This window comes from Chlamydotis macqueenii, chromosome 4, assembly GCF_036417535.1.
Source record: "Chlamydotis macqueenii isolate bChlMac1 chromosome 4, bChlMac1.mat, whole genome shotgun sequence".
Classification (NCBI taxonomy): Eukaryota; Metazoa; Chordata; class Aves; order Otidiformes; family Otididae; genus Chlamydotis; species Chlamydotis macqueenii.
In genome coordinates this window covers 836913-848845 of record NC_141559.1, presented here as the reverse complement: position 1 = coordinate 848845, position 11933 = coordinate 836913, and the positions used below count along the sequence as shown (strand labels likewise).

The 11933-nt window shown below is 39.6% G+C and overlaps 1 protein-coding gene across 1 annotated transcript; it reads right to left on the bottom strand.

Moving 5' to 3' along the window:
- Positions 1–5202: 5202 nt before the first annotated feature.
- Positions 5203–7736, bottom strand: FABP2 (fatty acid binding protein 2). Its single transcript, XM_010121731.2, has 4 exons — positions 7670–7736; positions 6942–7114; positions 6222–6329; positions 5203–5253 (listed from the first exon to the last, which is right to left on the bottom strand). Exons 1-4 carry the CDS (start codon positions 7734–7736, stop codon positions 5203–5205), a joined length of 399 nt encoding a protein of 132 aa, XP_010120033.1.
- Positions 7737–11933: the final 4197 nt, after the last annotated feature.

Sequence of the window (11933 nt, the reverse complement as noted above, 5' to 3'; positions counted from 1 at the left end):
CCGCCCCGCCCCGCAGGGCGGCGGCTGACCTGGGCCCGGCGCCCTCAGGGCAGCAGGTAGATGACAACGAAGAGCGCCAGGTCGAAAAGGACGAAAAGCCACAAATCCAGCCAGTAGGACTGTCCCGACAGCGACAGCGTCCGGCTGCCGTCCGCCGCCACATCCCGGTGCTGCTGTTCCTGTTCCCGCTCCCGCTGCTCCCGCTGCCGCGCTGCCGCCGCCGCCATGTCTGCGGGGGTGTCAGCGCAGCACGGCGGTTTCTCTTCCGCGTGGGGAGCCAATAGGAGTGGAGCGCACGTATCGCGCCACGCCCCGCGGCGCGCGCCCTTCCCGCCGTTGCGTGCCCGCCGCTGCGTGCCCGCCGCCCTTTTCCCGCTCCCCATAAAGAGAGGCGGGGGAAGCTCCCGCTTCTGCTGGTGCTAGGGGAGGCGATGCCTAGGGGAGGCTCCCTCTGAGCTGGTGAGGGACGTTTCCGCCGTGGTTGCTGGGCACGACGGGTTGCTGCTCCCTGCCAGCCCTCAGGGCGCTTGGCCGGGTGAGACAAGAGCCTGGGGGTGAGCAGGGGGCCAGGCCTCTTCGCCGCCTTCTGTGGAGCTGTGCTGGGACTCCTGTGGAAGCAAACATTCACGAGTTCTTCCTGATACAGTTTTCTTGGAGAGCAGATGATGCCCGAGAAGAAATTAAAAGACTTTTTGGGAAAATCCTGTTTGTGAAGAAGTTTAGGAAAATTGAAACTGTTTTAAGATACGCTGATGTCCTTGAAGGTTAGTTGGATTTGTACGCCCTAAGCAAACATGGAAAAGTTCACGTAGATACTGTATGCTGTGTGCTTTATTTACACAACACCCAGCTGTGTAAGAAATTAAATCGAGTTGCACAACCTGATGCCACACTCATAGTTGGGAGGTGCCACCCTCCGTTCTGTCAGCATTGAAAGGAGGGCAGTTACCTTCATTGTGTCTAGAAAAGTGACCAGAAACTTCGGAGTGTACTAAACAAAACCTTCCTTGCTGTAGCTGCTAACATATTTAGCCTCTCAAATAAAGAGAAAAGGCAATACTTGCTGCAGAATGTGGAGCAGGTGTATCTGGTCAGAATTTGACTTCTCATAAGCATGCACTGGTGGCAGCCATTTTCCTTAATAAGTTCTATCATTAGAAATGGGGATGAACTAGAATTTATATAGCAAGTATCAGTTAAGCATATACATGTTAGGTGAAGTCTATTAGAGATTTTTGGGGAAAAGTCGTAGGAGAAATTATGACAATACTTCCCCTTTAAGTCTTGTACCCATCTGTATTACCTCATTTGAGCAAAAGGATTGTAGGTTTCCCCATGATTTCCTGTTAGGGTGCAAAGTAATGTAATTCTGAAATTCCTGCCTAGGAAACAAAAGTCTCCTAGTCAAAATTTACTCGGCTATGTCGTTCACATTCTAATACAATGATCTTGTCCCTGCTCCTTGCAGGGAGGTTTGAGTGGATGACCTTTAAAAGTCCCTTCCAACCCAAACCATTCTGTGATCCTATGATCTTATTTGTTAGCTTACCAAAGCTGTACCTCTCTCCTCCATCCTTTTAATTGATGATCTTATCTCAAATCTTGGAGACTGAGTCTTTAAAGATTTTTTCCTTATTTTTTAAGTAAAGCTGCTGACCACATCTATCTGCAGCATTTGGAGTTGTTAAATGCTTTTGAGTGCTCTTTTTTTTTTTCTGTAGTTACTAGCTTACTTCCCAGTTTGTGGCCTTGTGTGTAATCCAGAATTAACTAAAGTAATTTCTCAAGTACTTGACAAAAAAAAAAAACCTACCAGACGTGGGATAGAGTTCACGTTTCTGAATCAGAAGGGTGCAAGATTAAAGGGTCAGGATACTTAGGGAAGAAAGAGAGAACACGTTCAGAAACCTAATATAGGTTTCATTCCAGCCAGTAAACTCTCTACAAGAAATAAAAAAGCATTCTCCAGTTTTCTGAAACCTTTGACATGTAGTTGTTAATATACTTCTATCCAATTTAGAAGCAATAATGTCATGCAGCTGATAACGAAGGTCAAACTCTACAACAGCTCTTCGATGGTTATGGCTTCTGTCTTATCGTTTAGCCTGCTTTTTCAGTGTGCATAGCTGAACTGAAAGAATCTAGCACATAACTCATTGCAAGCCATTCTTCTTTATCCCCCTCTCTTTTAAAGGCTTTAGTATCTGAACAAAATAGCCTAGAGACAGACAGAATTTTGTAGTAGTGTTGGTTCCAGATTTTAGGATGTTGGTTTTGGTTGGTGGGGTTTTTTTTAGTTTTTCATACCTTTGCTTCTCAGTTTTACATCTCTTTGTAACTGAAAATTGAAAGACTATTTAAAATAGTATTCTCTTCATTGCAATATATGTGGTGTATCTGCCGACTGAAAGATGATTACATAAGAAAATACCTACACTGGAAGTTGTGTGCAAACAATATCTGGGGGAGGAAATCCAAATTTGTAAAGAAGAGTGATCTGTCCTACTCCTAACCCGAATACGGTTTGCGTTATGAGAGCATTTTGGCAGCAGAGGGAGCTATGAGACGCCGAAGAACACAAAAATACAGGCTGCGAGAGGATTCAGTTATAAAAATAACTAAAGGGGGAAAAATTATTGTTGTTTTAAAAATTCGTTTATCACTAGCAAAAAGATAGTCAAGGAGAGCCCCGCAAACAAGGGAGTAAGTTTTGTGAGGTATTTTAAAACTCCATTAAAATCATAATGTAAATGTACCTGTTCAGAAATGATATTTGAAATTGGACCGGTAACAGCACGTGAATACGCACACGGCAGAAGATTATCTAGCTGTTCACCATCATAAGGAAATTCCGTGATGAAGTGCTACGAGACTTGACAGATACGGCTGCGTTCGTATTTTGGGTTAGACCTCAGGGCTGTCCTCAGGCCCACGTGGCATTGTGACCTTAAAGCAAGGCCTTATATGAATCAACCTTTTTCTAACTATGGCGGTAGAAGCATGGGTGCAAAAAGCTCAGAAGTCAAAAAAAAAAAAAAGAGCTCGGGGCATATCTGCTGGAGGCCAAGGGTGCCAGCAGCACGCGGGTTTGCTTTGGCGATGTGTCAGAAGGGGTCCAGGGCTGGGAGGCAGGCTGCCCTGTAGGCGTGGGGGCAGGACTAGGTGACCACCTGTCCTGGTTCTGGCCAGGATAGAGTTAATATTTACCTGAGCTGGGTGGAGAACTGAAGCTGGTAGCCCCTATGGCTGGGATAGTTAACTAATTAGCTAACAGCTGGGGTTAATTTACCCAAATTAGCCAAAGGGCTATTCCATCCCATCTGACATAGTGCTCAGTATATAAGTGAGGAGGGTGCTGAAGGGAGGCCCTCCTAGTTGGAAGAGACTGGATGTGGAGATCTGTTGTGAGCTATTATACTGTATTTGTGTTCCATCACTCTATTGTTTTCTTCTGTCATTACTGTTAAATTTACTTTTTGTTCAATCTCAACCCGTGTGTTTGGTTTTTTTTTTTTTTTCCTGGTTTTCTTTTGTTTGTCAAATCTCCTCCTATTCTCTCGGAGAGTGGGGGGGGAGTGAGAGAGAGACTGCGTAGTCTGGTCCCCGTTGGGGCTGAACTACGACAGTTATTTTGGCGCCCAACGTGGGGCTCGAACCCACGACCCTGAGATTAAGAGTCTCATGCTCTACCGACTGAGATCGGGGTTTCCTATTCGGGCCCGCTGTGTAAGTAGTGCAACCCACTTGCCCAAAATAACTGTCGTAGTTCAGCCCCAACGGGGACCAGACTACGCAGTCTCTCTCTCACTCCCCCCCCACTCTCCGAGAGAATAGGAGGAGATTTGACAAACAAAAGAAAACCAGGAAAAAAAAAAACAAACACGCGGGTTGAGATTGAACAAAAAGTAAATTTAACAGTAATGACAGAAGAAAACAATAGAGTGATGGAACACAAATACAGTATAATAGCTCACAACAGATCTCTACATCCAGTCTCTTCCAACTAGGAGGGCCTCCCTTCAGCACCCTCCTCACTTATATACTGAGCATGATGTCAGATGGGATGGAATAGCCCTTTGGCTAATTTGGGTAAATTAACCCCAGCTGTTAGCTAATTAGTTAACTATCCCAGCCATAGGGGCTACCAGCTTCAGTTCTCCACCCAGCTCAGGTAAATATTAACTCTATCCTGGCCAGAACCAGGACACCACCACCACTAGATGAGGCACAGTTAGAGGGACGCAGCAGGTCTGAACCAGGGCTGACCCTCCAGAGGCAGTTTTATTGGAACACTTAGGAAACAGCGCAACTCAAGGGTGGTGAGGCTGCATTGAAAATAGCACTTACAGACTGGGCAGCATCAGCAGAACATGGTGCGTATTTGTCACCCATCAGACACACCAGTGTTTGAAGACAGTGTAGTCTGAAATAATTCTTTATCTTGTTAAGATACCTTCAGTATTTTTATTCATGTCCTGAAAGAAACTCACTCAGAGCCTGCTAATACTTTCCTGATGCAGAATGATTTGAACTCTAATAAACTGGAACAACTCAAAATCTGCATGGTTAAAAGCATGGTCATACTTTTAGAAACAAATACAATGAAATCACTTTATGTGAGATATCTTTATATCATCAGTACATGCTTTATAGTATTCCCATTGATATCGGCACGGTATCAATGTGATATCATTTAAGTTTTCCAAGGGAGCTGTATTATCACACCATATTTTATGTTTATCCCATATTTATATTTACATAGAATAGTGTTAGAGAGGTGGGTGTTGCCAGGTTTCTTTTAGGTTTTGCCATCCTTATTACACAATATTCAATACACTGACAAACTGTTTATCAGTATAAATATTATGGTAAGGAAAGTAAGTTGCCATTTGAGAACCAGTGCAAAAAAAAAACAAACGTTCTGCTTATAGAAAATAGTTTCTGCAGCCTTTTACAGTATGGCACTCAGGTAGTACAAATAACATTTTAGCATTTGTATGAAATTGTAACTGGCTTTTGTTTATTCACGGCAAAACAGTAAACATAAGGAACTACCCTGTGTTTTCAACCAGGCTAAGTAATTGCAGCTTAGGAGGTGCTGTGAGGGGATAAAAGGGGCAAAAAAAAAAAGCCGAGGATATGTAGAAGAATGGTCCTTTTTTTTCATTTGTTTTTGATTCTGGTGCTGTTCTGGGTGAAGACTTAGCCCCTTTTGAAGATTCTCTTGGCTTCAACTCCTTCGTATACATAGGTCTATTAAAAAATTAAGAAGAAAAATCAGTGGCTGCTATTACAAAGTTTCATTTCACAGATGCTGTTGAGAGATGGTCAATTAGTGATTTAATTAATTGTGACTGGTGGCCATGTGGGGCTTACCAGCCCTTGTGCAGGCTCTGAGAAAAGGAACACAAGGAAAGCAGCGTGTTGCCAATAGGCATAAATTCTCTCCGCAAGCATCTGAACCTCCACAGGACAGCTTTTGGGGGCTTCAGAAAAAACCTGAAGTGTTGTCGTGCTGTATCCCCAATACCACTACAAGTGGTAACAAGTTTCATCTATGTGACTGCTTTTATTAGAAGTGTGAAGAAGCACTGAAGGGTTGGACTGTATGTTTTTGATGTTACAAATTTGACACCTGTCCATAAGGTTGGGGTTTTTTTTATTTATTCTTTTAAGAAGCTTGTGGCCCACCAGCAGAGAGGCTCTTAAAGCATTACAGCTCAGGTTAGTTTCCAGCTTTACTGCAGAGCTGAGAAATATTTCCCTTTTTTTTCTCAAACGCACCTCTCTGTGCCATCATCCCCTGCCCTAGCCCCAAACTTTATTTTAAAAGGGCGTTTATCAGCTGTTGACAGCGTTGCCCTGTAGTAAGCTGCTGTGGTAAGGCTCTTACAAGGCAGGCACTGGGAAAGGGCCTTCACTCAGAACGGGTCAGTCTTGTGTGTATATTAGGTATGTTCTGTATACAGCTTGTATTCACAGGCTTCAGAATACACTGATTACATACAGTTCACGTGGGTAGAAAAACATAAAAATCACAGATTGCAAGTTTTATCTTAAAGTATTACATTTTGATAAATTACTCAACTTGAGAATTTTAACTAAACATAAATAATGTTATTTGGCTTGAAGAAAATATTTCCTACTTTCAGAAAAGCTTTTAAAGTGTTTTTTTTTCAGTTCATTATATCGTAAAGTAAGGAAGTGACTGCTTAACTCACCTGAACAAGTTCATCACCTATGATTTCTCTGTGTGCTGTGAGTTCTTTTCCGTTATCTTTTCTAGTAAATGTTCCTACAAGTTTATTTCCTTCCATGTTCCAAGAACCCTATAATGGGAAAAAACCCAAAATATTTTGCAATAGATATCACACTGATTCGATTTAAAGACTTCAGGAATGCTTAAAAGCGAGAAGACATTAAAACAGTGTAATAATGCTTTTTTTGAACATTGATGGAAAGGATGTAAAAGTGAAATTTTAATAAAAAGCACTAGTTTATTTAATTGCATAATAGTCAAGTTAGATTTTTTCAGTGCTTTGTACATCTTAATTTTTTCAACAGAGAAGTAATTTCTTATAAATACCCATTCTGCACTCTAGGTGGTGTACTTGAGTATTATAAGGAATAAAATTGCAATTGCCTGGATTTCATCGTTTGAAAATCACTACATACTCTGCTTTTTGGGCACTCTGTAGAACCCTGAGTTTCACGGTACAGTGTTGAACCATTAACAGTTAAGACTACCTTGTGTTTTTGTATCTAAGCTGCAGGCATTTCTGAACAGTCACACTTTAAAAATAAAATTTAAATTAAAAACTAGGAAGACAATTAATCTTGAAAATGTACTTAGAATCATAGAATCATAGAATGGTTAGGGTTGGAAGGGACTAAAGCTATTATCATATAATAAATATATAATTATATAGAAGGTCTCTTACAGTAAGTTCAGTCCCATCAGCTAGAGAGTAGGCAAAATTGACTCCCAGAGTGAATTCAATATCTATGGTACGGAAAGTGCTTGATTCTTTGATAGTAAATTTGTTTCCATCTTGTTGAATAGTGATCTTCAGATTATCATGGGCTCCCAACTTTCTTTTCATCACATTAACACCTAGAAAAATCAGTTAACATCAATCAGAAAAAAACCCCAAAACTCTAAAGCATCATATTTGTCTCTTTTAATGACTTTTATGCTGTCAAGTGAGTTTATTCCAGCATTCTGACCTCAATTTTTATTATTCTTCACTTTCTATTGAGGCCATATTCACCAGTACAGATATAATACAAACCACTGTCCCACTGGAGTGGTTATATTTATATCCATATAACCCACAGTTCGTAGAAACTTGAAGTGAGTATCAGAATGTTAAAATGACTTGAATCATGTGTTCCTATAAAATTGAAGGATTATTATTTCCTCCCTGTGTAATTTTTAAACTAGTTTCATGTTATCAAAATAATGTTCCTGCTATAGAATTCTGCTTAAACTTTACTGTTCAAATTTTCTGAGCCTTTTCCTCAAAGGTAGGCTTAGAGATTCTTGCCTCTGCTGAAATAAATTTGCTGGAATTAGTTAAGTTGCTTAAGATTAACATAATGTAATTACAATCAGAACATTTCTCAGTATCTTGGTATTATTCCGAGGTGTTGGAATAGTAAGACTTACCCATTGCCTCCATGAACTTTTCATAGTTTTCATTTCTATCTATTTTCCAAGTGCCGTTAAATGCCATGTTTCTGTCTGTAGGAAGACTGTTCTGAAGTAACAGATCTTTGCAAAGAGAATTTATGTACTGGCTTATCTTGAAAGCAATTTACAGGATGATGTGGCTGACTAAAGCTCAACTTATGCACAGATCTATTCAAGGAGAAGTTTACTGTAGTTCAATCAAATTTCCAATCGTGACCACGCTGCTTGCTGAATCTCTCCCTTATTGCCCCCAAATCATGACAGTATCTTTATTGCTCATCTTAATAAAGAATTGCTAATCCATTCATTTTATTCACCGCAGTTGAGTTATAGTAAAAATCAGCTATCTAGTGATCACAGCTACAACAGACCAGCTTGCACCAAATTCCATCTTTCAAAAGACCAAAGTTAATTAATTCCAACTACAGATATTCCAGGAACCCCCAGCCATGTCCCTGTCCTCTATCTTGGAAATGTTTTTTTTTTTCTCTAAGGCTAGGAAAAAGCAGAGCCTGCCACTCTAACTGTACTAGCTACCTGTTCTTTCCCCTTCCTACATCTTATATTCTTATTTTGCAGGGTAAAGAAGCCTGCCAGATGGAAGGTGTTCAGGCTGTTTACTCTTAATGGTGGTGAGGGAAGTACCTCACAATGTCTATTTAACAACACCATTTAGGTCTCATTATGTAGTTACATGCAGTTTCTTCCCACATTTTCATGCAGCTTTTTTATCCCTTGACTTAATATAAAAGTTATAAAATAAAATTTGTAAAGAAGTAGGCATAATTCTGGTAGAAAAAAAAATCTTGCCTCTATATAAATATTAGATTTCCAGAATCACCATCTTTTGTGAAGGACAAAATTGAAATACTGCATCTCACTGTGAACTGGAGCATTGCCAGGTACAGGCAAGACGTTTGACTTAGGGAAGTACATACATGCTGGGACTGGGTAAAAACTGGAACTGGGTGAAAATCAGCCAGCTATAAAATGGAAGATGAGTAGTTGTGTTAGCATGGTGCTGAACCCAAACTCAAAAAGTGTCATAGCCCATGCCCAGTGCCATGCTGATCATGGATGCCCATCTTACTCTTCAGCCAGCTCAGAAGATGGGCAAAATGAGTTTCTGTTAGAGTCAGATTATCTCTTTTTAGTGCACTGGAGTGTATCTTGACCTTGTAGTTATCATTGTCAATCTATATTATTTATTTAGTATATATACATAAACAAAAACACCTGGTGTCTTGTTATAGTTCACCCAATTTATTGTTGCTTAACAAAATCATTAACTTCCTTTACAGTCTTTGCAGAAGGGTTCTTTCTGCACTGGTGTAGTGCAACTTATAAACCATTTCTGTTGTATCCAGTGAAAAACTGAGGCCTAAAATAATGTGAATTATTAGCATTATTTCAGGCATATATAAAATCTCACAGATAGGAAATGACCATTTATTTTGAGCATTTCAAGAAAGCTTCTCTACTTTTTACGTGGGTTCTGCATTCTCTCCAAGAACCTGCTGATTTATTTCATTTAAGAAACGCTAAGGTATCTGAAGTAGTGTTTATAGATCTAAAAAAATCTAATGTTACTGATTACTTTCCTCATTTGAATCCAGTCCATTTTCTCAATGTCTGAAAAAATAACCAGGTAGTGACATGCTGCAGGTTAAGTCAATTTCTACATCAAACTTACTTCAGCATTTTTTTCTGAACCTTAAAAAAGGGGGAGGGTCTTCTGGAGCAAGTCCTCGACTAACAAGATTTCTCAGATACGCTTTTCCAGTCAGTTATCTCACAACTTGCCTTTCCCCACTGGGGATTCTTTGATCTCCCTCAGAAGTCAGGCTAACCAGCCAGCTCCAGACCTTTCACCATGGGAGCAGCGAAAAGCTGGGTCCTGAATTTTGTTGCTCTATTTCTGGCCCATTTTTCCCTTCCTTAACATTTCTTTTCACTGGGCGTGAATCCTTAGTATCCTGTTCAGATCAGCACCACAGATCTGTCAGTGAAGTAAGAATCTCCACAGGTCGTCAATATTTATGAGTTTCATGGTGTCTCTATGTTGGTGTAGCGCTGACAGCATAAAGAACTGTTCTTCTCTGAGGTCTGATGGAATGTCAGAGCTAGAACAAGCAGCCGTCTTTTTAATCTCTCACAATTTACATGAGTTACTTGGGACTATTAATGCACTAAAATCTGACTTCAGTTTTTTTACATGTACTAGAATTGTATGATATACACTTTATTCAGAGTTCTTTTGAGTTCCTATAAAAGCTGGATTTCCTTCTAAAATTAGAATTAAAATTGTTTTTATAGATTTTTTTTTTTTTTATGTTGGACTATTCCACAACCTTTTTCCTTCTTCTGTCTACCTCTTCCTTGTGTGGTTTTCAAAACTACAATTTTTGCTTTAATGGTGCCTTGTAAAACTTTTTTTTTAGTATTGCTGGTTGCATGACAGTCCTGAAAGCTAAGGGTGTGTATTCTTCACTTTGTGGCTTTTTTTTTTCAGTGTACCAACTTCAGAACACTGAAAATGGACAAACTGACTAACTTTGAAGTTTGATCTTTAAATGAGGTGGATGGAAATAAATTATTAACTTATATGGTCATGGCAGTCTCATTATGCCAGTCTGTGACAATCACACCAAGCTGTATTATGATGGTAATTGACAGTGAGGTTCCAAAGATCAGGGTGACAACAATGCTTTTGCAGTAGGTTACATTCATCTGTTCTGTTTATTGTTTTGTGGCTTGTCTTCAAGTTGTTTGGCCTAAAATTAGGTAGGACAGTAGAACTCAGCTTTACCATAGAGTGAAAATGGCTTGGTGCCAGCATAAACATAATATACTTATGTAAATATTATTATATATAATATTATTTATTAAGAGAGAGATGAATCCCTTTTAAAACCATGCCAGTTAACTGGTAGGTTAATGTCAGGTAGATGTGAACTGATTTGGTGGCGTTTCTGCATGTTTTCTACTGCATGGTTCTTCTGTATGTCTTGGGATGGATTGCAAAGATGGCTGGGCACTTAAATCATCTAAGTGCCCCTGGATCCCGTGTTGTGAAGTTTTACTAAGTATTTAAACCACAATTCTCAAATTTACATCGATATGGTAGATATGGAATTCTATGCCAGTAAAGCCAACTTGAGCATTACTATGAGTGGCCTAGCAACGAGGAGCTTGATGGACCCTAACTAATGCCATCTCTTGGATAAATAATTTCAAAGTACGTGTTGCATTTGGATGTTGTATTGCAGCAGGATTAGATCATACTTAAGCTAGATTTTGTCCTACTCCAGCTGCCTCTTTGCTAAGTTTCTGATTTTATTTTGGTTGAAGGAGAATCTCCTGGATGCTGCTAATATGCAATCTGTTCAACATGAAGATTCAGCATTTGAAATTACTTAAAAATTTCCAGTGAGTATAGATCCGTTTGTCTGATTAGTTAGTAGTGGGCTGTGGCTCTTAAAACTTACTCTTAAGTGCCTGTATACCTTCCTTTTTAATTCCTGTGGAATTGCACTGATCCACGAAGTCCTGCATGTTTTTGAGAGTTGATTATTGGAGAGAACTGAAGTGCATGAGCTAATAAGCTCCAAGTTAAAAAAATTCCAGAAGCAAAATGCAGACTTTTCTTAAAGCACTAACAAATCTGATATTTACTTCATCTGTTACTGCATGCTGAAATGAATCCTAGGATTATCTAGAATAGTAGAATCTAGCCTGGTTTCAAGGAAAAGAGGGTGACAGTGAAGAACTGCCAATAAAAATAAGTGTGCTTTTCCCTTGAAGTTTATATGGATCTCTCAGTATTAGTGCCATTTGTCACTTGTCACATAGAGACTCATATGTCAGTTGACCTATAGGGCTTATCTAAGGTATGTAAATGTATATTTTAATACTCTTTTGCTGTATTTTCCAGGCAAATATTTAGTAGCAGACAAATTTAGGGAAGTAGTTTCTTTTTGTTCAGAATATGAAAAGTAATCACAGGGTGGGGTTATGTTACAGTCCAATGAGCTAACAATGTGCACTATTGAAAGTCTGCATCAATCTTTTCAGTTTCTCCAAAATTTGAACTAAATTAATTCATTTCGACATAGCTATTTGCTGATTGTACACTTCTGCTCTTGATTATGATATAGCTCCAAACTCCACCAAAGATTATTGTGATTATCTGGATTAGTGACTTGCATCTAATCTCATCAGTAAAACAGTGAGCTTCAGA